The following is a 25,279-nucleotide window of genomic DNA, read 5'->3' as shown; positions in this document are numbered from 1 at the left end:
CAGGGGCGGGCGCTGAGCGTAATGTTACCGTACCGGACGCGTAAATTTCACGACGCCAACATGGACGCGCTCTGCCGTCGATAAAGGCCGATAAGGCCTGGAGATAAGAAAATTACAGCGGTTTGGTGGGGCAAAATTTTGGAACGCCAAACTGTAAACGCCGTGGGCCGCACGCCCGACCTTCTCATCTTTCTTCCCTTCTTATCTCTTCCTCGGTGCTTTGTTTATTTTGTTTCTTCCCCTAAGGCAAGGTACCTTAGGTCGTCGTGTTTCGAGCCGTGAACAAAGCACGCGAGTGATGCCGCATCCTGTATCGCCGCCGACCATGCCGGCGGACGGCGTCAAGGCCACGGCCGCCCCGCCGCCGTCCCAAGCCGAAGTCTCGGCCCTCCTCGACACCGCTTTCACCGCCAAGACGTCGTCGGCCTCGATCGATGCGTGCTACGCTCTGTGCGACCTGCTCCTCGCCTCCTCGGCCAGCTTCACCGGCCTGCACACGTACAAGATTCTTGCCGAGGTCAAGAAGGCCGCCGCCGACAAGAAAAGCGGTCTCCGTCGCGAGAGCGCCCAAAACCTCATTGGCGCCCTGTTCGAGCGCTTCCCGCCCCGCCAGCCCCTCAGCGAGATCGCCTTTCTGCTCCAGGATGGCGGCATGCTCGCCTGCGCCCTCGACGCCCTCGCCGACAAGGGTGCCGTGGTCCGCGATGCCGCCCAGTACGGCATCGATGCCCTCTTCGCCAACCTGAGCCCCGAGGCCATGCTGGCCGGCCTGCTGCCCGCCCTCGTCGAGTACATCAAGAAGGCCGGCGGCAAGTGGCAGGGCGTAGTCGGCGCTCTCAAGCTGATGCAAAAGATGGCCGACAAGGCCAAGCAAACCCTCGGCGCCACCAAGGAGGAGGCCCGCGAGCAGGACTTCCTTCGCGAAGCCATGGGCACCAGGCTGGCCGCCCTGATCCCCATCGTCGAGACCGCCATGCTGGACATGAAGTCCGACGTCGAGAAGCAGGCCGTCAAGACCATGACCTCGCTCACCGCCCTCATCGCCAACGACGACGTCATCCCGCGCATCCCGCTGCTGATCGAGACCATGCACAAGCCCTCGTCCGCAGCCCTGCAAAAGGCCATCCACGCCTTATCGCAGACCACTTTCGTCGCCATCGTTACTTCTCCCGTCCTCGCGCTCCTCACTCCATTCCTCGAGCGCAGCCTCAACAACCCCACAACCTCCCAGGAGGTCCTCCGGCAGACCGTCGTCATCACCGAGAACCTGACCAAGCTTGTCCACGACCCGATCGAGGCCCGCACTTTCTTGCCCAAGCTCCAGCCCGGAATCAAGAGCGTTGTCGAGAGGGCTTCCTTGCCCGAGGTGCGTGAGCTCGCCACCCGCGCGCTGAACGTCATGGACAAGGCCATGGCGCATGACCAGAAGACGGTGGTCGAGCGGACCACGGCCGAGCAGGTCGCCAAGGTGCTCGACGCCAAGGTCGAGAGCAACGGCGGCGTCGCCGGCGACAAGAGCACGTACGATCTGGCGCGTTCGTACATCGCCGACATGGTCGTTGACGATGTCAACCACCGTCAGCTGGACCGCATCCCCGCCAGGATAGCACCCTACCTGGGTTCGGTGACCTCGGCGGCCGATGCCATCGCCGCGGCCGTCCACGACCACTACGTCGAGGAGGACCGGCTGAAGTTTGGCGAGCCGGAGAAGGAAGATGACGGCGAGGTCGAAATCGTCAACGTGGATTTCTCCCTCGCCTACGGCGGCATGCTGCTGCTCTCGCACACCAACCTGCGCCTGCTCAAGGGCCACCGATACGGCCTCTGCGGCAGGAACGGCGCCGGCAAGTCGACGCTCATGAAGAGCATCGCCGCCGGGAAGCTCGAGGGGTTCCCGTCTCAGGACGTGCTGCGCACCTGCTACGTGGAGCACAACCAGGGCGAGGACGCCGACATCAGCATCCTCGAGTTCGTGTCCAAGGATCCCATCATCGCCAAGGAGGGCACCGAGCGCATCTCGGCCGTTTTGGAGGAGTTCGGCTTCACGTCGGGCCCCGAGGGCCGTCAGTCGCAGAAGGTCGGCTCGCTGTCGGGCGGCTGGAAGATGAAGCTGGCCCTGGCCCGCGCCATGCTGCAGCGCGCCGACGTGCTGCTGCTTGACGAACCGACCAACCACCTTGACGTGGCCAACATCAAGTGGCTCGAGAACTACCTCAAGACGCATCCCGACATCACCAGCTTGATCGTGTCCCACGACTCGGGCTTCCTTGACGAGGTGACGACCGACATCTACCACTACGAGCCCAACAAGAAGCTGTCCCACTACAAGGGCAACCTGGCCGCTTTCGTCAAGGCCCGGCCCGAGGCCAAGAGCTACTACACGCTGTCGGCGTCCAACGTGCAGTTCAAGTTCCCGCCGCCGGGCATCCTCTCGGGCGTCAAGTCGATGACGCGCGCCATCATCCGCATGACCAACGTGTCTTACACGTACCCGAACGCGCCCAAGCCGTCGCTCCAGGACGTTTCGTGCCAGCTCAGCCTGTCGTCGCGCGTTGCCATCATCGGCCCCAACGGTGCCGGCAAGTCGACGCTGATCAAGCTGCTGACGGGCGAGCTGATCCCGACGGCGGGCAAGGTCGAGAAGCACCCCAACCTCCGCATCGGATACATCAAGCAGCACGCCCTCGAGCACGTCGAGATGCATCTCGAGAAGACGCCGAACCAGTACCTCCAGTGGCGCTACGCCCACGGCGACGACCGTGAAGTGCACATGAAGCAGACGCGCATCCTTTCGGAGCAGGAGCGGCAGCAGATGGAGAAGCCCGTCAATCTCGGCGACGGCAAGGGTCCGCGCCAGATCGAGGCGCTCGTCGGGCGCCAAAAGTACAAGAAGACGTTCCAATACGAGGTGTAAGTGCAAATTCCTCCTTGTTCTCTTTGCATTCGACACGAGGCTGACACATAAACTTGCAGCAAATGGCGTGGCCTGCTCCCCAAGCACAACACGCAGGTTTCGCGCGAAACCCTGCTTGAGCTCGGCTTCACCAAGCTCGTGCAGGAGTTTGACGACCACGAGGCCTCGCGCGAGGGTCTCGGATACCGCGAGCTCCAACCGTCCGTCATTTCCAAGCACTTTGAGGACCTCGGCCTCGACCCGGAGATCGCCAACCACAACGAGATCGGCTCGCTCTCGGGCGGCCAGAAGGTCAAGGTCGTTCTCGCCGGCGCCATGTGGAACAACCCGCATCTGCTGGTGCTCGACGAGCCGACCAACTTCTTGGACCGCGACTCCCTGGGCGGCCTCGCCGTCGCCATCCGCGACTTCAAGGGCGGCGTCGTCATGATCTCGCACAACGACGAGTTCGTCGGCGCATTGGCCACCGAGCAGTGGCACGTCCGGGATGGAAAGGTCACGCACAAGGCTTCCAACGCGCTGGCGCTCGATCGGTTCGAGGACAGCGCCGGCGGTAGCGGGCTCAGCACGCCGGCGCCGGGTTCAAGTGTTGTGAGCAGCGCGGTGAACAGCGGCGCGGAGGACAATGCGGGCTCGGCCATCACGGGCGAGAGCATGGCGTTCCGCGCCAAGAAGAAGAAGAAGATGACCAAACGCGAGCTCAAGGAGAGGGAGGTGAGGAGGAGGCTGAGGCATATCGAGTGGCTGAACAGCCCGAAGGGGACGCCCCGGCCGCCGGATACCGATGATGAGGCGGAGTAGAGTTGGAGAGGGCTAGAGAGCGGTGTTGCATCCGGAGCGAGCGGGCATCTTTTCTGTTCTTTTTCTGTTGCCTTTCTTTTGAAGGACGGTGGCGATCTGCCATGGGCGGGACAGAACGGGATCCTTGGTTCTGATGTTCGGAAATACCAACTTTAGGAGCTTACCTCGACTGGGTAAGTTACCGTGGTAGGTCTGCGTTTTGTGGGTCTTACGAGTTGGAATGGATATGACGTGGACGAAGATGGATAGACGAAAGATAGACAGACAGACAGACAGACAGACAGGCTGGCAGATAGATAGAAAGGGCTAGGTATAATAGAGGCGTTTGGGGGTTCAAAAGTCACAACGATGGGCTCGGCATGGATTGAGTGTTGCCACCTTGAAAATACCAGGGAAAAAAATTCCCATCAGTCACTTTCGCAGTCTGTGGACAGCGGTTGCACGAGATGGACTGGGATTGCCTGGGTGAAAAGAAGTCTGGTTCCGGTATAAACAGTGTTTGCGGCATAAGGCCGACGGACACTCCAACCTCCAACCTAGAACACGGAGCATGCTGAGTCTCTTCTCTCACCTCTCTCCAGCAGCCATGGCTAACTGCACCGTAGGTACCTTACGAAAGCAAAGAATGGATGGGAGACTCACCAAAAGGGGAGGGGGTTTAGGCTAAACCTCAACTCTGACGCTAACAACCTTGCTCCCCCCCCCCCCAACTGCCGGTCCCCTGTCAATGCCGCCGGGCCGCCGAGGTCGCAAAAGCGGGGGCGGCCTGCAGAAAGCCTGAGAGCGCCAAACCAAATCCCGAGTCAGCGAGCCGGGCGCTCGGGGAATGGCAACCGAAGGAGGCTGGGCAAGGCGGGCAAGACGGCTCGAGGTTGCAGCAGCCGTACAGAAGGGTATGGAGCATCCGGCGGAACCTGGGCTAGCATGGAGCTTAACCGACCAGACGCCGGTGAGATTTCCATGCTGGAGAGGCCCGGTCAACACGGGCGGACATGGGGGGGTTTTAAAGTAGTACATCGCTTCCGCCCGAGGCCGGGAGGATGCTCACTTGTTGACTTTCTGTACCTACGGTAGCATCGACAGAGCGCTTGTAATACACCATCTAAGGTTTTCTTCTCTCTCTTTTTTTTCTCCTTTTCAGAACATAATCAAAGGTACCTGAGCGACGGAGTGCTTTCGCGGTTCCCATCCGCAGCGCCGGCGTCAACCTCCTCCACACAAGCATCCCCCGTTGTTTCTTGGAGCAGGGTCTTCATCACCTGGTGCTGCCGTGCAAGAGAGACAAGACAGGGAGCGCGCGCTAGCTGAACATCAAAAGCTAACAGTCGCACAATGGCGGTGGCGCATGCGGGGGCTCCGGGCAAGGTGCCCGCCGACAACGTCTTCAGCTTCTCCTTCAGCCAGCCTTTCGGGAAACAGAGCGACTTTGTCCCGCCGGCGCATGTAGTGCCAACCATCGAGGGGAGCAGGAGGATTTTTGTGGACCACAAGACGAGTAAGTGAAGCGATTTGTGTACTTGTCTCCCTCCTTGGCCTCGTGAGCGATGCATCCAACCCAACAAACCATGCTAACCGTGGCCCCTCCCCCCCTGGAGACCGCGCCCTCACCTACTCGCAACTCTCACAAGATGCCCGCGCCGTGGCCGCCTCGCTGCGCCGCCGGGGTCTGGATCCCAACCAGGTCATCAAGCTGCCGCCGACGCCATCATGCCCGGCCGGCCCCGAGATCGCCCCGATCGTCCTGATCCAGCTGCCCAACTGCCTACCTTTCGCCCCCATCCTCCTGGGCACCTTCGCCTCGGGCATGACGGCCACCCTCGTGTCGCCCGCCCTGACGGCCGACGAGATCGCCTGGATCCTGCAGAACGCACGCCCTCGGCTCATCATCACCAGCACCACCTGCGTCCCGGCCATGAAGGCCGCCGTCGCCAAGCAGGCCGACCCTGCCGCCTACTCCGCCATCCCCATCCTGACCGTCGACGTCGCCGCCGACACGTATCCGGAGCCCCCCGCCGCGGCTCCGGCGCCCTCCGACTGGAGGACCCTCCTCCTCGCCCCCGGCCCCGGCCCCGGCCCGGCCCCGGCCCCGCGAGCGCCTCCCCCGCCTTCCCGCCTTCCGCCGCCGCCGCCCGCACCGCCGTCATCCTCTGGTCGTCCGGCACCTCGGGCCGCTCCAAGGGCGTGCTCCTCTCCCACAACGCCCTCAACGCCTCCGTCGCCGCCCTGTGGCACGACGCCGACTTTTACGCCGCCAGGCCCCAGCCGCAGTCCTGGCTCGGCTACGTGCCCTTTTACCACGTCTTTGGCCTCTGCAACGTCTTCCTGCTCGCCGTCGCCGCCGGCGCCACCGTCTACACCATGACGGGCTTCCACCTCGAAACCGTCCTGCGCGCCATCCGCGACCACAAGGTCACCTACCTGCACATGGCGCCGCCCGTGGCCGTCATGCTGGCCAAGGCCGCCGTGGTCGAGCCCTACGCCGCCAGCGGCGCGTTCCGCTCCGTCGTGGCCGCCGTCACCGGCGGCGCCCCGCTCGGCCACGAGGTCGTCGTGGAGGTGCACAAGCGCTGCGGGTTCCGCATCCGGCTCGGCTACGGCCTGAGCGAGACGGGCAGCACCTCGATGCAGCGCGGCGTGGGCGAGAAGGAGATGCACGCCCACGCCGGCGACACGGGCCGGCCGCACTGGGGGGTCGAGATCATGATCGCCGACGGCAAGACGCACGCGCGCCGCCCGGGGGAGACCACCACGGCGGCGGCGTTTGAGAGCGAGGGCGAGGTGCTGGTGCGCTCGCCGGGCCTGCTGTCGGCGTACCTCCCCGTCGGCCTGTTTTCGTCGTCGTCGTCGTCGTCATCCTCCTCGGGCGGGCCCGGGAAGCCCGACATGTCCGTCACGGACGAGGCGCTGACGGCCGACGGCTGGTTCCGCACCGGCGACGTCGGCGCCCTCAGCCCCGACGGGCGGCTGCGCATCACGGACCGCCTCAAGGAGCTCATCAAGGTGCGCGCCTTCCAGGTGGCCCCGGCCGAGCTCGAGGCCGTGCTCTGCAGCAGCGAGGCGGTCGCCGACGCCGGCGTGGTGGGCGTCTACGACGCCGGCGAGGCGACCGAGTACCCCCGCGCCTTTGTCGTCCCGCGCGCGGGCATGGCGACCATGACGCCGGCCCAGCTGCAGGCGCTGGCGAAGGAGCTCAAGGAGCTGGTGGAGAAGCGCACGACCCGGTACAAGTGGCTCGTGGGCGGGATCGTGTTCGTCGATCAGATCCCCAAGAGCCCCAGCGGCAAGATCCTGAGGAGGGTGCTGAAGGCCGGGGGCAAGGAGACGAAGGGATTCGAGGTGGCCTTGTACGAGAAGAAGAAGAGGGATTCGAAGCTGTAGCTGCGGGCGCGGGCTTTGGAGTTTGGGTGCGGGAAGAATAAGCATACAACACATACCGTGGACACATATCGTGGATATTCAGGTGGATATATATATAGTTGCCGAGGTACTGCGTATCGATCTTTTGCCGTTTTGTGACCTCGTTGGCCTCCTCTTCTTGCAGGGCAACGTCGTTGTCCCTGGCACTTCGGACGCATGGTTTCAACCTTGCATTGGCTCTTCCGTATTACCTCCTTTCCATGGTTGTTGCACCCTCCTTCGTCACTCGAGAGCCGTCCATCATGTCCAGTTGTGGAGAAACCCGTATCCGCCGGGACTAGATCCCGGGACCCCTAGCCCCCAGCCGTTCAGTGTAGCGTACCATCGTCAGGAATGACATGGCAACCCTTACCGTATCAGTGATTATGTACTATGTATAGTGCCGGCGCAGCTGGGAGCCAGTCACTCACCTACCCGGCGAGCAACACAACGCGGAATAGCACAGCGGGAGTGAGATCCAGGGTTTCACTGTCGAAACCCCGGTCAACAGCCACACCGAGTTCCAGACAAGCCTACGTATACATAGCTTCATCGTCATGATTTCGCTGTGATAGTTTCACGTCAATCAACCTCCTGGCTCATGTCAGACATTGGACGTGCAGGCTCCCAGAAAGTCACGTTCAAGACAGGTCAGCAACAGTTTCGGCGCAAACACGAGACAGTCGCTGGCCTGAGCCCGGGCTCCATGCCGATTCCCGGCCGAACAAAGAAACACTCCGTTTGCTATTTCGGCCTCGCGTCCACCGTTTGTTCTCTGCTCAGCACTTCCTGGTCTTCTTGGCACTCGTCCCGATGGGTAACCAGGCAACAACTACATAGTAATAGTTACTTGGTACACAATCACAACTTCACAACATATACATAGAGCATGTGGTCTATGCAGATTTGACGTGTCTCTAGGCCCTATCTCGCAGCTTTTGTATGGGATAGCATGTCCGGTGTGAGACGGCTGCGACCCCTGTTAGTTACCCTTTTCAACGTGCGAGTGATGCATGTCGGGTTTCAACGTACTGTGTAGTTACTGTGTAGAGGGGTGGGACGGTTGCTCGCGGCGGGCCTCACAAGGGACGACGGTGACATGCATAACTCGGTGTTCTCGGGCGAAGAAATGGTCGCAACCCTCCGAGCGGCAGTGCTTTGACTGGTATGGTAGGAGCGCTGGGAAGATGGTAATTATGGCAGGAGCACCAGAGAGATGGCAGGAACACCAGGAGGATGGCAGGAACACCAGGAAGCATTCGCTTGGTCATACAGCGGGACCCTTGTATTTATACTGCGTAGGTCCTTAGCCACACGTTCTTTTCGAGGCCCTTTTCTACTAGAGAATCAGTCCCCTGTTTGTCAAAGATTTGTTGTCGCGCTGTTACGCCTACGAATCAATTGATGCCCGGGGACCACAATCTTTGACAACACCCTCCATCGCTGTACACCAGAGAGGGGAAGGCAAAGTTCATCTCACGGTCGAACAGCGCGTTGTTTTGGATCGGGCTTTTGCTCCTCTTTGTTACCAGACCCCATTCTCTCGTCATCCATTGGCCGGTCATATCCTCCCGTCCACCCTTCGCCAGCCCTGGCTTGCACAGCGACACCGACATGGCGTGGTCGTACAACGGCTACTACGGCAACGGCTATACGGATTATTATCACGGGTACAGCTTGGAGGAGAGCTGTTCGGAGAGCGCTGATTCAGACGGCTGGGAGGATGAAGAGCCGACGCGGGGAACTGGCGAAACATTCCCCACCGTGTTCACGCCGCCGAGCAACAGGCCGCCGCAGCAGGTGTTCACCGGCAGATGGCGAGTGGGGAGCATCCTGAGGTGAGCGGAACGCGAATCGCAAAAGCGGACGCTAGGCGGCTGAGACAGCTTCGCAAGACACACCTTGCCGTGGGACAAGGGCATCTGCATCATCTACACGGACGGCTCCTGCGTGGGGAACGGCCAAGAGAACCCCAGGGCAGGCTGGGCCTTCTGGCACGGCAGCGCCAACACTCGCTCGCGAAGGCGTCTCGTGGTGTCGGGCCGTCTCGAGGAGCATGGGCCCTTCGGAGACAAGAGCGCGCAGACCAGCAACCGTGCCGAGCTCCGCGCCGTCATCGCCGCCCTGAGGTTCCGAAACGGGCCCGCCGAGGGGTTCCACACCACGGTCATCGCGACGGATTCCGACTACGTGGTCAAGGGGGCGACGAAGTGGGTCAAGAAATGGCTGAGGAACGACTGGACAACACGCGGCAACTACTGGGTGAAGAACATTGACCTGTGGGAGGCCTTGCTCGGTGAGGTGGAGCGATGGGAGGATCGGGGCATGGAGGTCCAGTTTTGGAAGATTCCGAGGGAGTGGAACACGGTCGCCGACGAGGCTGCCCGGGAGGCGGCCATCGAAGGTGAGGCACCGATGTGGTGGGAGGATCCTATCGGGCATGACCTGGAGGGTTTGGTCGATTAGGTAGGGCCCGTTGGGAGCTCCTTGGCGAGACTGGTGGTGCGGACACTCTCGGCTGTCAGGAGGGGGAGATGATACCCGACCTTCAGGCAACATTGCAGGCGGCCATGGCCAACAGACATCATAACAAACAAATTTGCTGCCTTCAAGGGCTCGTCCGGGTGTTTGTGATCACACTTGCGTGAGGCTGATCGATAAGGACGGGTCTTCGTCGCCGCGCAATGGCAGAACAGAGCCGTTCCGGGCTCGGAATGCCTCCAGGTGGAGTACATGCATAATATGGTAAAGGTGTCGACGGTCATGATGTATAGTATGGACTTGTGGCAGGTGGATGCGGGAAGACTTTTCGAGCAACCCCGGCTGGACATGTCTGTTATCTTGTTCCGTTCAAGCTTGTTTTGCGTTCCCTGTTAAGAGGCGGGAAAGCCTACCTATCTACCTGCCCACCTGGCAGCAGCTTGCTCCCGTTCATTCCACATGCCACCAGTCTTCAACCATCACACCGCCATCTAGGTAACTCTGTACACGCAACGAGCGCAACATCAAACCCCTTGGCTACAGACGGATGCAATGGTTCATGATATTTCAGTGAGGGAAGGAATGGAAGGCTGCTAACTTCGTGCGAGGTATGCTCTGAGAAACATTCCATACTATGGCAAGCAACAAGAAACACAGGCGGAAAGGAATGACGCAGAAACCAAGAACCTCACAGGCAAGAAACCGCCAGCAGATAGAGCAACCGAAATCAATACTACTCAAAACATCAGTAGGTAGGTGGGAAAAAAAAAATAGGGGGGGGGGGGGTATGAAGCGTGATGAAACGAGCAAAGACGAAGACAACCCAACCCAACCCAACCTATGCAACCTAGCCAACCTCCCTCTCCCTGAGCAGCCTTTCTATCCGGACATGCCCATCAAAGAGCCAACCGCCAATCCCACCCGCGCCTTAGCAGCTCTGCACCGGCACCTCCCTGCACGAATCCGGGCCCGGGAACGGGTTGTCACACAGCTGGTTGCACACCACGCCCGGGGCGACGAAGACGCGGTACTCCTGACCGATGAACGGGAGGCGGAACTGGCGCGAGTCCGTGGGCGCGATGTCGTTGGCCCGGTATCCGGCGCGGCAGGCGCAGTAGTGCCTGCCGTTGGGCATGGTGGTGATGCACGAGGTCGTGATGTCGCACTTGTTGTGGAAGGGGTTGGGGTCGCAGGTCTGGCACACCGGGGGGTCGACGGGCTTGAGCTTGCAGTTGGCGTCGCACCGGGACTCGGGGGTGCCGTTCTTGTCGCCGTCGTCGCATTCCTCGTCGCCGCCGACCTTGCCGTCGCCGCACACGCACTCGTCAACGGGCACGATTTTGCAGTCCGCGCTGCAGCCGCTGCCCGCGGCGCCGTTAAGCCCGTATCCTAGGTCGCATTCTTCGGTCCCCTCGACGACGCTGTGACGGATGTGTTAGCGCCTCTGGTAATTGAAGCCTATATGCGGCCTGGCCACAGACGTAGTCGGCAAAGGGGGGAGAGGGTTACGAACCCGTTTCCGCAGACGATAACGCTTACACAATTCCTGCCTTTGCAGTTCCTTTGTGTGGGGATGGCCGTCGCTCCCATGACAAGGAGGGCCACAAGGAGGGTGTTGCGGAGCATTTTGGTAAAAGGAAGAGCTGATTGCCCGGGAAGAGAATGATGGAGAGCTATGGGAAGCTTGGAGAGGGACGGGTGAAGAAGTTCCCGTGAAGATGGTCTGGTGGTGATGAGACGAGGACGGCTTTGGCAGGATGTTCCGCGCTCGAATTTATAATAGACGATGGATCTCCGCTCAACCTCTTGCCCACCTCCTCGTCAAGACGGTCGGCACCTCCCCAGCGGTACCTTTGGCATGGCGGCTGGGACAGCCATGAGGATCCTAGAATAGCTTGCCTCGGGCTGTTACATAGCCATCTTCAAAACCCGATGGCTGATCCCAAAGTTGTCAAATAGTTGCGCTACGCGTAGTTGGGCAGCATCCGGTCGGCGGCGCAAGGCCTCAGGAAACGTGGTCGTGGCGGAAAGTCGGCGAAAGAGATCAGCCCCGTTGCTCGAGAACGGAATGGTCCGCTATGCGGCAGTGCAACCACCTGTAAACAGCACCGAGCCTCATTCCTGCGGAAGGGGTATGAGTTGACCCCGGAACCGCTGGTTCGCGGCAGGCCCAGGATGGTTCAGGAGTTGGAGTGTCGGCAACGGCGTATTCGTCGCAGGCGTCGTCCTAGCATGACCAGCCGCTTCGAGGTAGACGATAGGCATTGCCATGGCTCACATGGGATGGTAAGACGACTTGCATGTCAAGCAGCCGGGCGCGTCGGCGTGCGTCTGGCTTGCTGTTCAGCTATGCGGCACTGTATAGGCCGGAAGACGAGCAAGCCGCTGCAACTGGTGAAGCCTTGGGGTCTTCAGAATGATGAGGCGTGGCGTCGCCTGTCTTCAACCCAATTCCACGGGGTGATGGTGGACTTCCGAAGAATCGATATCCACGTACAGCACCCATATGGCTTCAAACTCGGAGCCCTTTCAGAGAATGAGTTGCCAAGATCTGGGGGAAGAGCAGCGGCCTGGTTACCTGATGTCAACTGACATGTCCAACTCTCTCATTCCGCAAATAAACTGCTTCCAAACACTTACCGGCTCTTCTGATACTTCCAGTCATGGCTGTGTACCTCCTCTCCATGGTGCTGAATCGTGACTGCTTATTGGTCATCCACAGCGTCGGCGCCGATCAGCCGTCGGGGTTCGAAGCCAGCAAAGGCGCACCACGCAGTCGGGGCGAGCCAACGTTGGGTCAGGCGCATCTTTGGTCGCTTGAAACCATCTCGCCGTGGCGGTGGCAGAGAGCTACAGGCGAAGAGAGCAATCGCTTGTTCAGTGACGGATGTTAGTGTCGTCGGAGTGGCATGAGCGACGTTCGTACCAGAGCAAAATCTATTAATAGCGAGAGCGTTGGATGTGAAGCCTCAGCCGTACGCCCACCCCAAGCGTCTGCCCACTCAGACGCAAGACCGATGTTGCGATTCACAGCCTTCACCTCAACATATGAGCATTTGAACGGCCATCACTTGGAATCCGATGGCAAGGCATCGCCGATTTGGCCGATGGGTGTCATGGCAATTCCGCAACGAGACTTTGTAGGCGCTCATCAGAACTCAAATGTCGCGACGTTGGGTAACTTTCGAACTACACCTACAATGATTGGTTGGCTTGTACCATTCGCGCTGGTTCAGGGAATATAGTAAGTTCCATCCGGGCTCCCATGTATCCCTCGGTAATAGCACGTAGATACATAACTACCACTTGTCTTAGGTAACGAGTGGGCCAATTCCATGTAATTTACGGCCTGCTCAGGCCACCTGGATCGGATGGTAACACTCCACACCTCCGAAGGCTGCCCCACCTAACGGCCACTCGATCTCGGGCTTCGGGGGCCGGACTGGCCCCGTATACCGGCCCCACCTATCCGGACCGAGCGCCCGCTCCGTCCAAGGAACTTGACGGCAGAGGGGCGCATTAGAGGAAATCTGACCACCCAAAGCTAACAGGGAGTATCACAAAGAGGCCAGGGATCCCGTTAGACGGGGATCCCCCGAACGCGCTGCGACAGGCAAAAACCAATCGTGGTGTTCAAGCAAGCAAGCAAGTAAGCAAGCAAGCTACAGGCAGGTTCAAGGAGCCAAAGTAAACGTAAGTGGCTGAGGAGGCTCATAAGGTGGCTTGTCTTGCAGAGCGATTCAGGAATGCCGGGAACCCGGGCAAAATACGAAGCAACATATGTCAAGGTACGCTGAGCATGAGCGCGGCAAAGGCCCCAGAATAAAAACTAAATTACTAATATACGTCCAGCCACCCAGATCCAGATCCAACCTGAACTGGCAAACGATAAGGTTGAGTAGTAGTAATCGACTCGGCGAAAAGCAAAGCCCCATAAAAACAGAACTCCGTGGCCTGCTCCGTCACTTATTCCCGCAGTCCTCCAAGACAATTCACCCCCTAACCGCCCAGTCTATTGATATTCCAACGCATCAGACTCGACCAAAAAAAAAGAAACTCAGAAACTTGGGTAAAGAAATTTACAAGATGTAGAACGTCATGACATGAGACATCCATACGTCCCGTGGAACGGGAGTGTGGTCGACTGGCTGATAAAAACCAAGAAAATGCTGAAAGCCACAAGCCTTGATACACCCAACCCCCAAACGACCCGTAAAAAAAAAGGAACAGCCAATGATGTTGGAGGAGAGTCGGACTTGAGCAGTCACAATCCATCCCCGTTCGTAGCCAACACGTGTTTACCACGAGAAGGTCATCAAGGCAGGGTTCAGGGCCAGGGGAAGAAGCAAGTGAGATCCGGCGACGGTGGCCATGGGGAGGATGGCGACGAAGTCGGTGATGTGCCAGCTGTACGGGATGAAGGGAGCCGTGGCGAGGATGATCATGCCGATGATGAAGATGGTGGCGAAGATCATGGAGAATTTGAACTAGCAATGCTTTGTTAGTCTGGATGGTTCTGAGGAAAGGACAAGAACGATGAGAAGTGCGTATTATGGCAGCTTACCTTCTTCAACACCTTGGGCACCTCAATGAAGAAGTTCGAAAACTCGGCTTCCTTGGCGGTAGCACCCCAGGTCATGTCGATCTCGAACATGTGGGCCAGCAGAGCTTGGGAGACGTGCAGCGACAGACCACCCAGGAAGATGGCCAGCAAGAAGGTCCACTTGAAGTTCTCGTACAGGGCATAGAGGATGCTGCGCTCGCCAACGCGATAACGCATGACGGCCAGAGCGATGTTGCCGAGACCGTTAAAGACGAGGAGAATCGAGAACCACACCTGCCACGAGTCGATGTAGTACTTGTCCAGGTAGCCGTTGAACCAGCCGATGAGGAAGTAGTTGACGCTGGTCATGATCCAGGCGGCGCCGATGGCGTAATAGGTGCCGATGTAGGAGACGACGGTGATCTTGGAGGTGAAGCGAATGTTGGAGAAGAGGAAGCGACGGAACAGAGGAGTGAAGGGGCCCTTGTAGATCCACTTGCGAATCGGGTGGAAGAGCAGCTCGTTGCAACCATAGGCGTACTTCTCCCAGCGGGCCAGCTCGTCGTACACGGTCAGAGACACGCCCTCCTTGAAGCCATCGCCGGCCCAGGCGGCAAGGCGAATGATGTAGCCGGCACACTGGAGACGCAGGGACATGTCGAAATCCTCAGACACGTGGCTCTCGGACCAGAACTTCTCGTAGCCGTCCTCATCCATGTACGAGACCTGCTGAATGGCGGACCAGCGGAGGATGGCATTGTGGCCGACGAAGGGGGCGACGTCACCGTTGGAAACGGTGTAGCGAATGGCGCTGTAGATGAGGTTGGTGAAGAAGGTAATGCCGTTCTCGAAGTAAGTGTGCACAACCTGCATGACGCCCGAAGAGAACTGCATGATGCCAACATCGGGGGACAGTTCCATCTCGGACACGGCATCCAGCAGGCAGTCCGCAGGCACGCGGGTGTCGGAATCAATCAAGAGAATGTAGTCGCCGACACGAATGTTGCCGTCGGCCCAGGCGCGGCCGTCCTCCTCGAGCACCTCCTTGAGAGCCTTCTCGTAAGCCAGGGCCTCGTCGTGCTGAGACCATTCGGGGGGGCGCTCGATGGCAGCCAGCTTATCCTCCACCTTGCACGAGATCATGAGGGCAAAGTTCATGTTGGAGGCCTTCTTGAACTTGCCGCGACGCAGGAAACCGTTGTCTTCATGCTTGGGACGGGCCACCCAGCCGATGCTGTGATCAGCGTAAAACTCGATGCGCGCGCGGCGTTCCTCCTCCGAGAGGAGCTGCAGACCGTCGTCGTTGATGAACATGTTGGCCGAGCCACCCTGCAGCTCATACGTCGACATGGCTTGCTTGAGAGACTTAACGGTGGGCGCAATGACCGCGTTGAGACCCTCCTTGTAGACGGGGCACTGGACGGTAACGTGCGGCAGGACCGTGGTCCGCAGACGCGGCGGCGGCCGGGCCGAGTAGAACTTGGAGTTGATGGTAAGCTGGCGGATAGGGCCGAAGATCTGGGCCAAGCAACCGACGATGACCTGAGCGAAGAAAAGGGTGAAGAAGATCTGGATCGGAGCCAAGCCGAGGAGGGCCAGGCGGAGATAGTTCCCGTCGACCGAGACCTCGATGGCCAATTGCCGTGCGGCGGCGCCAAGCGACACCGTCACGATCGTCAGAGTAAAGGCGACCAGCCAGGCGTTCAACAGGTGCACTGGCCGCTTCTCGGGCTTCACTTCGCCGCTCTCCTCGTCCAGTTCAGGCTCGCCCGCGACGGAGCCGGCCTTCTCATCCACCTCCTCATCCATACCCGTCTTCCACACAAGCTGCATGAGCTCCGACTCGATGGCCTTGGCGCGCTGCACCAGGTGCAGGGCCTCATCGTCCCAGACGATAAGCAGGCCCTCGGAGGCCACGAAGGCAGCGAATTGGTGCTTCCGGGCACGAGGAAGGTCGTCGATGGTGGGCAGGATCTGCACGCGCAGACCATTCATGAGCGGCACGTCGACCGCCTCAGGAGACCATTGTAGGAAGGTCTTGATGACACGCGAGTTGACCGTCATGGCGCACTACAAAAGATTCAGCATCAAACATGTTTGCATTCAACGGCCAGGGTGCGTACCTGAACGTTCAGTGCAGCGCAAGCCCTCGCAAAGGGCGAGTCGACCAGCTGAGGCGGGCAGGCCATGTAGTGGCCCCTTGCTTTCCGCAGGAGCACACCCTCGATCTCACCACTTCCGTCCGACACCCACAGGTGAGAGCATTGCTGTTGGTACAGATAGTTGACCATGACCTCATGTTTGATCTCGTCGAGAACGGAGCTTCCTGTTGACCTCATTGACCGCCCCGAGATGGACTGGGGCCGGGAACCGTAGCGAGGGGTGGGGGGCAGCAGCTCGGAAGGGGGCCGCGCTGTTGACGGAGGGCTGTCGATGGATGGCTGTGCATTGTGCTTTGCATTGCTGTTGGTGTTTTTGTTGTTGTTGTTGCTGCTGCTGCTGTTGCGCTGCGGGTTTGTAGGTGTCCTCTCCAAGGGACCCGGAGGCTTTTCAGCCTTGAAGTAGCTCCCCATGCCCATGGCGGCGGCGGCGACTCGAGGCCGGGTCTGATTCCTGCTTCTGATCGAAGGTTGCCGTCAACGCGGCACGGTTAGAGCCCGTGCCGGTGGTGAACGAGCTGGACCGTCCTTGGTTAAGCGGCGGACGTTGCTTGGTGTTGTGAGCCGACTTCGTGAATCTGTCTGTCGAGCGAGTGTGGAAGTCTCACAGGCCGTGAGACGAGACAGCGAATGGACAGCTCTGGCGAGGTTGCGAAGAGCCAAGAAGGAAGCGAGCGAGCGAAGCCTCGACACTCGGGACTGCAAGCGCGGTGGTGGTTGAGCGAAGGACGAGCGAGCTCACCAGACGTCAGGACGAAGCTATCCTTTGGGGAGTAGCTTGCGGTTATGCGGCGCAAGCAGGACAGGCTTTCCAGAGGAAGATAGCCCTCGCGGAACCCGAGTGTGCGGGAACGAATGTAGTTGATCGGCAGAGAGCGAGCGGCAGAAGACGGAAGACGGAAGACCGACGACAGGGGAGGAGGGTGGGATCAAAAGAGGGACAATCATCGAAGCATCGCTGCGAGTGCGGTGACCATCTGGGCTGGCGATTGGCTTGTTGCGTTGGCTGTCTTGGCTGCCCCCCCTGGAGCATGGATTCTGCAGAAGGGGATCCCTGACCTGGCAGCTCGAACCCAAGCGCTACATAGAGTGGGGCTCGTTCCCTGGCGGGATGGGCCACCTCGTGTGCGAGCAGGGACAGGGGGGGGGGGGGGGGGAGGTTGCCCGCGCGTGGTGGGTCGGGGAGGGGTCTCAGCTTAGTGCAGAAGGTGAGCCCGGTAACTAATCCAGGCGAGGATGATCCGTCAGGTCGTCGCCGCCGTCCCGCCGACCAGGTCGTTGGTTCCACTTCCCCATGCGCATACGCAGTAGACGGCACCTATGTACTGTGTATGTAGTAGTAGCAAGCCCAACCCGACGCGCTCGACAGCGAAAGAAAGAACACCGACCGTCGAACAGGCGTCGATGGCAACGGTGCATCGTCCGTGTCCTTGGCCTGCACCTGATGGCGCATCCCGAATCAATATTGTGCGGCCTCTCATCTCCGGCACCGCGCGCCTTGCTGCGGCTGGGACCAGGTGCTAAACATGTTTGGGCACCTTGGCGGCAAGGGAAATTTCACGGGCTGTTCTGTGGCGCCGGCGTGGCTGTTTTGTCGGAGCTGAGAGATTGGCCAGGCCCTGGCGGCGTTTCTTATCGCTCAGCCATCACGGTCCATCGCTGGCCTGGGGCTGCCTTTCGAGTTGTGATCCCTGTCGCTGATCCGTTGGCCATCACCCTCCGTCACCTTCACGTCACCATCACGAGGCGCGAGTGGACATGTCAACAGAGACAGAGCCTGTGACAAAGCGGTTTCCACCTCAGAGGAGCCTGCTGGAGCCTCCATCGCGCAGCCCGGGGGGATAAACCTGGGGAATTTTGCCCCTCCATCTTCAGCGTCACAACCTAGAAGGCCGGTGGGGGCAGCTAAAGCGTCTACTAGCGCTTGAAGAATCCAAAAACCTCTCAGTGGAGTTTTCATTTCTCCTCAGGCTCGTGCGTTGTGGATGAGGCTCTGGTGGTGCTCAGCTGAAGAAGCTGCGTCAGGGACAAGGATGCAAACGCGAAAAGCTTCTGTGCGCTTGCGTCCCGATTTGCCCAGATCCCCTGTTCCTCGCCGTTCCGTCACCCTTGAGCCCCTGGGTCGCGCAAGGCAATAGCGCTGCCACCCCTGACGTTGACGCTTGGACGCCCAATGGCGTTTCTACCTAGCGGGTCTGAACTACCGTCGCCGTCACCGCATTGCCGTCTCCAGTCCGTTTGCATCGCGAGGCGTTGGCGAACGAAGCCGTGCGGCGTCGTGCCGTCATCAAGGCAAACCAGTAGCTCGGAACTGGACGGATCCATTGGGCTCAGCAACCAGACGCCACTCCTCCCGAGGGACCTATAGTACACTACGCAGTATGTGCACAGTAAACGCAGCCCCAGCCCGTGGCCGTTTGGTGGGGCAACCCTCCTGCCTCGCTGCAACCTAACTACCTCACCGATCCCACGTCACCGGCCAAAAATAGGGGCGGGTAGCTGCCCCTCCATCCCATCCATCTCAACCACCAACCTCTGCACAGTACCAGGTCGCAAGGTAGAGGCGCCGCAGCTGGGAAAGAACAGTGCAGCTGAACCCCCACCCAAGGTTCTGACACAGTAGACACACACACCAAGCTGTCAGCGACAGACGGGAACACCTCCCGTGCAGCAAGTGGCACACCGGCATGTGTGTTTCTGTGCGTTTACGATGCTGTGCTGGCACCGTTCGCAGCACAAGCCCAGCGTCCTTGGCCTCGGGGCTTGGCCCTTGCGCGAGATGCTAGCACCAAAACACGCTCGGGCTGCAAACCTGCAAAGTGAGAATTACGTACTGAGGGGGGGCTTCGAATGCGGGTGGGTGTCTTGCTGCCGTTCCGAAGCCATGTCTCGCTTTATCGTCCATCGCTGGCCTTCCAGGGCTTGGAGGTCGGTAGAAATTTGACGCCACGGCGCTGATCCATGGCGGTCAGGTTCGGCCCCAAGAATCGATGGTTTCTTGTCGCAATTATCCCGGGTTTGAGAAATGGAGCCCCCGAGCCTCGCTCTTCGGAATTGTCAGATTTTCAGCGAGGATAGCGTCAACGTCGGGGCTGGCTGACCTGCAGCCACCCAACAAAGCATGACGCGCAGGGCGGTGTAGTCAATATCATGATCCCCTCCCTGCGGTGTATCTTGCTGTGCTTGCGGCATCCCCTGCTTACTGGCCAAGGTTGGCTTTTTGACAGCAGCCGGTGAAGGCAAGGCAGCCGAGCAAGGCGTTATCTATTTACTAGGCTAGATGCCTCCCGAATAGCACCGAGTATTAACGGACCACCAGCTGGCTGCGCAATCTATCGATTCTGCCATGCCATTGATAGGCAACAGGCAGGCCAAAAAGTGCGCTGCATTTTTCTGAGCCTTGGGGATTGACGGGGTTCTGGCCCACCGTCTTCACCGTCGCTGGCAACGGAACGGTGGATCCGGTAGGCCCTCTCTGTCTCTGCGTGGTGGAGATCGCAGATCGGAAGACCAGCGGAGTGTCTCCAAGTCGAACCCAAGAGGACCTGTTCATCTGTTTGTTGTTGGGGAGCCGTCAGCCCAGTCGGTCCGGTCGAGAGAGTTGCTCCGCAGAAAATGGAGATCACCGGCGCGGGTCTCAACCACGAGAAGCCCTCATCCATGCCCACACAAGTGGACTCGATGCTTCTAGCTGCGTTCTAGCGGTGGCAACTTTCTTCGCGGTGACTCCCGCAAGCTCTCCACTGCCCGGTTGGCGATGCCCAGTCCCTGTTGGCGTCGCTCTCCCTGGCCTTCTGGAACGAGCGCTGAAGTGCCCGCCCGCCAGGCTGGCCATCAAGGTCGGACAAGGCGTTGCTCCATAGCAGCTCATCCTCGCTTGCACAGTACTATGTATGTACATAGTTAGCGTACTATGTACTGGAAATCTTGGGTCGAGAAGTATCCGCAGCTCCCGGAAAATCGGCAATCAGAAAGCAGAGATTCCCCTCGCAGCGCATTCCTCTCTCGGCAACTACCCAGAGCATCTTAACGTTACGAGCAGAGCAAAAGTGGGGGTAACGTTGACTCGAGAGGGGCTTAGGCTGTTTGGCCCTGCCGCTTGCCGAGGAGCGAAGTGACGTGAGTGAGGCTGACAGCCTACGGTGTACTGTGTATAGTAGGTAGGTAGCCCAGGGGACAGGTGGTCAGGTCCCCACCCAGCCCGCACCGCCCTCAAGACCTAACCTGGAAGCCAGGTCCCGCACGGTCGCTGGAGCCCTGCTGGAGCGCAAGTGGGTGCAAAGGCACTGTGTGGAAGGGGGATGGGGCCGGTCGGACGACACCGTGCCCTACATCACCTACCGTGCCTAGTGCGTTTCAGGAGGCGAGGTAAATCCCAAAACACCGAGGTATTAGCGTATCGCCATCCCTTGCATCCTGCGTTGTGTTGTCGTTGAGGGGCATTTCTGGTGCACGTTGAAGCACGAAGACAGAGAAAGGCACCTTAGGCCATGGCGACAAGAAATTTCGATGCGCAGACAACCAACTCAGGAGCTTCGTAGGATCCAACAGAAGCAGAGGAAGTGAGTAGGAAAAAAAGACATTAGTACAAATCCCGCCAAAAAAAAAAACACAAATAGGTAACCAATCTATAACCCAACACCCATAGAACCAATCGCTCGTCATCACCAAAATAGACCAACTCAACATCCCTCTTCCCCCCACTAAGCTCTACTTGCCCCCCGGCACCGTCGGAAGACTACCGCTTCCCTCCGCTGCCCATGTCTCAAAGATCCTCATCACCGTCACACTGCTGCCACATCGACACCTTCCGAACCTCCAGCTGCGGCTGCGTCCAGGTCGGCAGCCAGCGGTCCTTGGCCTCGTAAAAGTCCTTCCTCGCGTTCGGCGAGCTATCCAGCCAGGGCTTGCCGTTGGCATTGTCCTCGAACCAACCGTTGGTGCCGCCAACGGCCAGGTTGATGATGAGGTAGAATGGCTGGTCAAAGGGCGTGTTGTGGCGGCCCGTCTTGCCCCAGATATCCTCCACCTTGGTGCCGTTGACGCCCTGCGGCGGGAAGTTGCCGCGCGACCACATGGGCGAGTCAAAGTTGACGTACATGACCTGCAGTAGGCGCGAGTTGACATAGGTGAAGAGGTACTTCTGCGACCATTCCAGGCCAAAGGTGTTGAAGCCGGCCGAGTAGGTGGTGTGCAGAGCCTGGCGCTTGTTGTTGGTCTTCCAGAAGCCGTCATGCGCGGGCGAGGGGCCCCAGTGAAGAGCCGACGACATGATGTTGTTGCCGCCCTGCGGGTGGGTGTAGTTGTTGCCGCGGGATTCGACAATGTCAATCTCGCCCGACAGCGGCCAGGGGCCATACGTGTCATCGACGGGCATCATCCAGATGGCGGGCCACAGCCAGTCGCCGGCGGGCAGCTTGGCCTCAACCTCGACCTTGCCGTACTTGATCTTGGCACCGCGGCGGGTGTTGATGCGGCCGGACTTGACAGGAGGCACAATCGACGAGTTGCCGGTTGTGGTGTTGGTGTAGGCGATGCAATGGTCAGGGCTGGTATTTGTGCAAGTGCCATCCTTGAGCAGGTCAATCTTGTAGTCCTTTCGCAAGCGCTCGTCGTCCTCAAGAGTTGCACGGATGATGAGCCGGCCGTCTTCGATGAAGATGTTCTCATCGCCGCCGGTGCTTCTGTCGAACTCCCCGTTGCTATGGTTTTGGTCGTGTCAGCAGTGCTTGTGAGGTAAGGATTCTGAGAGGTCGACTCACCCAAACCCGTTCACCTGCACCTCCTTCATCCAGATCCTCTCATCAAAGCCATTCTCCCAAGTCTCGAAGAGCACAGGGCAATATTCGTGATGGACAACGCTGCGGATGCCGTCCCACACCAGGAAGGCCGAAATGCCCAGGCCGACGATGATGCCAAGAATGGGAAGAATCGTAACCCACTTCTCCTTGGGGTCCGAATGCTTGGTCCAAGGCTTCTCTACCTCGCCCTTGCGCACGCGGCGCGAGTGGAAGTAGCGCTGACCACCGGCGCCATCGAACCGCGCCACGGCCGAGGCCGAACCGAAGCTGCTCGCAGGCCGCGAAGGGTCCGGGCTGATGAAAGGGTTGGCGTTGTTGGGGTTGGACGAGCGGTACGACGCCCGCGACTCGCCGCCGTCGCCAAAGGGGTTGTTGTGCGCAGAGTCGGTGGGTGAGCCGGGCCTCCGCGGGGTCGGGGCGGTTGTCGACACGCCCGACGGCGCGGCGCGGTCGAAGTAATCGTTCTGGTCCATGGGGAGGAGGACTCGCGGGCGAGCCGCCGCTGTTCAGAAGGCGATGATCGTCAAGAGACGGCGGGGGGGCCGTCGAGATGCAAAGAGAGCGGCTTGTGGTGGCCGCCGGCGTCTTGTGCTATGCTCCAAGCCTGGCCGACCCTTCCCCACGGATGCTCTCGACTCAGTCGGTGTCTAGGGGGGTAACGAGCGGAGGGTGAGCGGTGCAGTTGAGGAATGTTGACAAGCACCACAAAGCACCCAGGAACGATCGTAGGATGTTCAAGTCAAAGCGAAGGACACCCCCCAAAACAGCAACACGGGGCGGTCTTTGGTGTTGAGTGGGATGAAGACAAGAACGGCGGAGCTTGAACGACACCCTGGAACCGCCGGGGGCCCCACGGAAGCCCATCGACAAAGTACCCCCATGCACCAGGGCAGAGCTGAACGGAGGCCGTCTTGGATTCGCGGCTAACGCTGGCAAACTGTCGCCGCTATTGCAACCTTGCCCGGGGTTAGCCCGGCAGCCACCCCCCCGTTAGCACAACTCCGCCAACGCACCCATGGGGATGGCATCAGGGGCCCTCGCGATACGCCACAGGGGGCCCCCTGTCTTTCACACCCTTCCAGCTATTCCTGTCTTCTCGAATGAGAGCATGGCGTTCGACGCCACCGGCAGCATTAGCGAATGTTTATCGGCGCAAGGCAAAGGAGCGGATCAAACGATCAATCCTTTTTCGTGACCCGATGCCCAGATTCGTATCTGTTCAGCTCCCGCCAGAACGCATCGCAGGTTGCATGGTGCGTTCTTGCATTCCGAGACAACAAAACACAAGCAGAAAGCAATAACTCAGCACAGCCGCTGCCGATTGACGAGTCCCACCGAGTCCAGCTCACGTCTTGGCAGCCCGTGGTGGCTGAGCTGGGTTCCAGCGTTCCTGATCCATGCCCGTTCAGGGCTGGCTTGGCGGGAATCGACGAAGCGTCTGTGCTGGTCGAGGGGTCCAATCGCTGGTCCCGATGGTTTGTCTCTCATTTTCACACATGTCTTGCGCCCTTGACAACGTTACACGAGTATGCGGTGTACTGTGTATCTGACTGGAGGATTGGCGATGTGATTCTACCCAGAGCCGTAAGGTCTCGGAGGCGATGGCGGCAGGGAGGTGCCCCCGTCACCGCATTCTCAGTTTTTAAGACGGTGTGTCTGCGAGATAACGCGAACTCACTTCCGGTGCTCCCATCAATTTCTCCTGACTACGAAGGTATTTTTGATACGACATGAACAGGTGCTGCAGTGCTGGGCATGGATGTCATCCGCACCCGACATGTTGTAATGGCGCTGACCAAAATTAACCCACCCGCAATGTTGTTACCATCCCGCGGCACGGCTCCTGTTGATCCTGATCGTCCGGCAATTGAGCTGGATGACACCTTCGCCGCCTAACTAGTACACAGTATATACAGCAACCCCTGCCATCACCAAACATCCGGGCCTTGATAACCAAGCCGGACGCCGGCGTCCTTTTCATGGTCGGGGTCCCAAGCCGAGATCTTGTCTCCTCCCATCCCGGTTTGCCACGTGCTAGCGACGGGACGGTCTGTCGAGCTACGTGCGGCGTTTCCGGAGGCCCGGGAGCTTGACAAACACAAACATGGAATGTACGTCTACAAGTATGGTTTGTGGACTTCATCGAAGGAAGTGGGTAACTAACATTATCAGGCTCCGTCTCGTTGGCCTGGACCTTTGGTCTCTCCACCTCGGAGACCCCGTCAAATCCACCAAGAACACTCCGTAAATCGCTCGACCTCAGAGGCCGCGGGACGTGCACGACGCCGTCTCCGCCGCCCATCTAGGCCGTTCTGTGTCATTCCAGACCCTTTCGTTGAAGCAGAACGACCAATGGAGGTGGCTTTGATGTTAAATCGTTGTCACAAAGAGGATGCAGATACATACACAGGCAAAACGCTGCAGATCTGAATTTGGCTAGTTAAAGTTCTGCTGCAACCAATCACACCAACAATTCAACCCCTTGTGGTGTAGTTGGCTATCACGTTCGGCTGTAATGGAAGTTATTGATACCGAAAGGTCACCGGCTCGATTCCGGTCGAGGGGAGCATCTTTTTGCACATTTAGCAAATGCACATTTTTGCTCCAGCGGATTCGGAACTGGCGATTTAATGTTTTGATGCATTTATTGATAAATTAGGGCCGTCCGGAGTTGTCCTCAAAAGCTTCGCAAGGGGAACTGATGATGTCATCAGCTCAGAGGTTGCACTGTTTCCCACAATGTTGCGGATAGATGGTATGTAGGTTTACATTCTCAACCTTTGTGGACAATAAGTAGGTCCCGAAGTGGACAGCTAGGCAGTGACTAGAGTATATCGTTTGAAACATTGCACACTATTCTGGAAGTCAGTCTAATGAAGTCATCAACATTCCCTCAGTATCCAGCCCAACCTGTCGGTATCCCCATCCTAATCATGAGGACAAGGAGCCGCAGGAGGACATTTTGTGACACAGGTGGCTATGGACAGAAGATGGTAGGCAACCTACAAACGGAAGAGCATGGTATATCATGGTGTCATTCTCGTTCCCTAAGTGCTGATTGCGCCTATCCAGCGAGGACTGGTCCGTTCAGTCCGTGGCAGAAAGCCATCGTGACAGTTTGCCAAATTAATTCGCAGGCTTTATTCCATGTCCGGCGTGACTTCTTTCCATGTTGAGGCAGATA

The 25,279-nt window shown here is 59.1% G+C and overlaps 7 protein-coding genes and 1 non-coding gene across 8 annotated transcripts; 5 read left to right on the top strand and 3 right to left on the bottom strand.

The window, feature by feature from the left end:
• Nucleotides 1-325: 325 nt before the first annotated feature.
• On the top strand, nt 326-3,715 carry VTJ83DRAFT_1495 (uncharacterized protein; the record flags this gene model as incomplete). The annotated part of the gene is made up of 2 exons (XM_071007660.1): nt 326-2,910; nt 2,974-3,715. The coding sequence occupies 2 exons, from the start codon at nt 326-328 to the stop codon at nt 3,713-3,715; spliced, it is 3,327 nt and encodes a 1,108-aa protein (XP_070868035.1).
• A 1,334-nt stretch (nt 3,716-5,049) lies between these two features.
• On the top strand, nt 5,050-7,093 carry VTJ83DRAFT_1494 (uncharacterized protein; the record flags this gene model as incomplete). The annotated part of the gene is made up of 2 exons (XM_071007659.1): nt 5,050-5,210; nt 5,311-7,093. Coding segments are annotated over 2 exons (1,944 nt in total), but the record flags the coding sequence as incomplete, so codon positions are not given.
• A 1,632-nt stretch (nt 7,094-8,725) lies between these two features.
• On the top strand, nt 8,726-9,577 carry VTJ83DRAFT_1493 (uncharacterized protein; the record flags this gene model as incomplete). Its single annotated transcript, XM_071007658.1, has 2 exons — nt 8,726-8,949; nt 9,007-9,577. 2 exons carry the CDS (start codon nt 8,726-8,728, stop codon nt 9,575-9,577), a joined length of 795 nt encoding a protein of 264 aa, XP_070868033.1.
• A 943-nt stretch (nt 9,578-10,520) lies between these two features.
• VTJ83DRAFT_1492 (uncharacterized protein) lies at nt 10,521-11,218 on the bottom strand (the record flags this gene model as incomplete). Its single annotated transcript, XM_071007657.1, has 2 exons — nt 10,521-11,013; nt 11,106-11,218. 2 exons carry the CDS (start codon nt 11,216-11,218, stop codon nt 10,521-10,523), a joined length of 606 nt encoding a protein of 201 aa, XP_070868032.1.
• Nucleotides 11,219-13,890: 2,672 nt separating this feature from the next.
• On the bottom strand, nt 13,891-16,714 carry VTJ83DRAFT_1491 (uncharacterized protein; the record flags this gene model as incomplete). The annotated part of the gene is made up of 3 exons (XM_071007656.1): nt 13,891-14,079; nt 14,157-16,205; nt 16,259-16,714. The coding sequence occupies 3 exons, from the start codon at nt 16,712-16,714 to the stop codon at nt 13,891-13,893; spliced, it is 2,694 nt and encodes an 897-aa protein (XP_070868031.1).
• A 4,345-nt stretch (nt 16,715-21,059) lies between these two features.
• Nucleotides 21,060-22,568, bottom strand: VTJ83DRAFT_1490 (uncharacterized protein; the record flags this gene model as incomplete). The annotated part of the gene is made up of 2 exons (XM_071007655.1): nt 21,060-21,996; nt 22,057-22,568. The coding sequence occupies 2 exons, from the start codon at nt 22,566-22,568 to the stop codon at nt 21,060-21,062; spliced, it is 1,449 nt and encodes a 482-aa protein (XP_070868030.1).
• A 1,631-nt stretch (nt 22,569-24,199) lies between these two features.
• VTJ83DRAFT_1489 (uncharacterized protein) lies at nt 24,200-24,401 on the top strand (the record flags this gene model as incomplete). The annotated part of the gene is made up of 2 exons (XM_071007653.1): nt 24,200-24,206; nt 24,268-24,401. 2 exons carry the CDS (start codon nt 24,200-24,202, stop codon nt 24,399-24,401), a joined length of 141 nt encoding a protein of 46 aa, XP_070868029.1.
• A 172-nt stretch (nt 24,402-24,573) lies between these two features.
• Nucleotides 24,574-24,661, top strand: VTJ83DRAFT_t51. Its single transcript has one exon. It is a non-coding gene; the product is annotated as a tRNA-Tyr (tRNA).
• Nucleotides 24,662-25,279: the final 618 nt, after the last annotated feature.

Source organism: Remersonia thermophila, chromosome 2 (genome assembly GCF_042764415.1).
Source record: "Remersonia thermophila strain ATCC 22073 chromosome 2, whole genome shotgun sequence".
In the NCBI taxonomy this organism is placed as follows: Eukaryota; Fungi; Ascomycota; class Sordariomycetes; order Sordariales; family Chaetomiaceae; genus Remersonia; species Remersonia thermophila.
The sequence above is the reverse complement of the archived record's forward strand: the minus strand, read 5'-3'. Positions and strand labels throughout refer to the sequence as shown.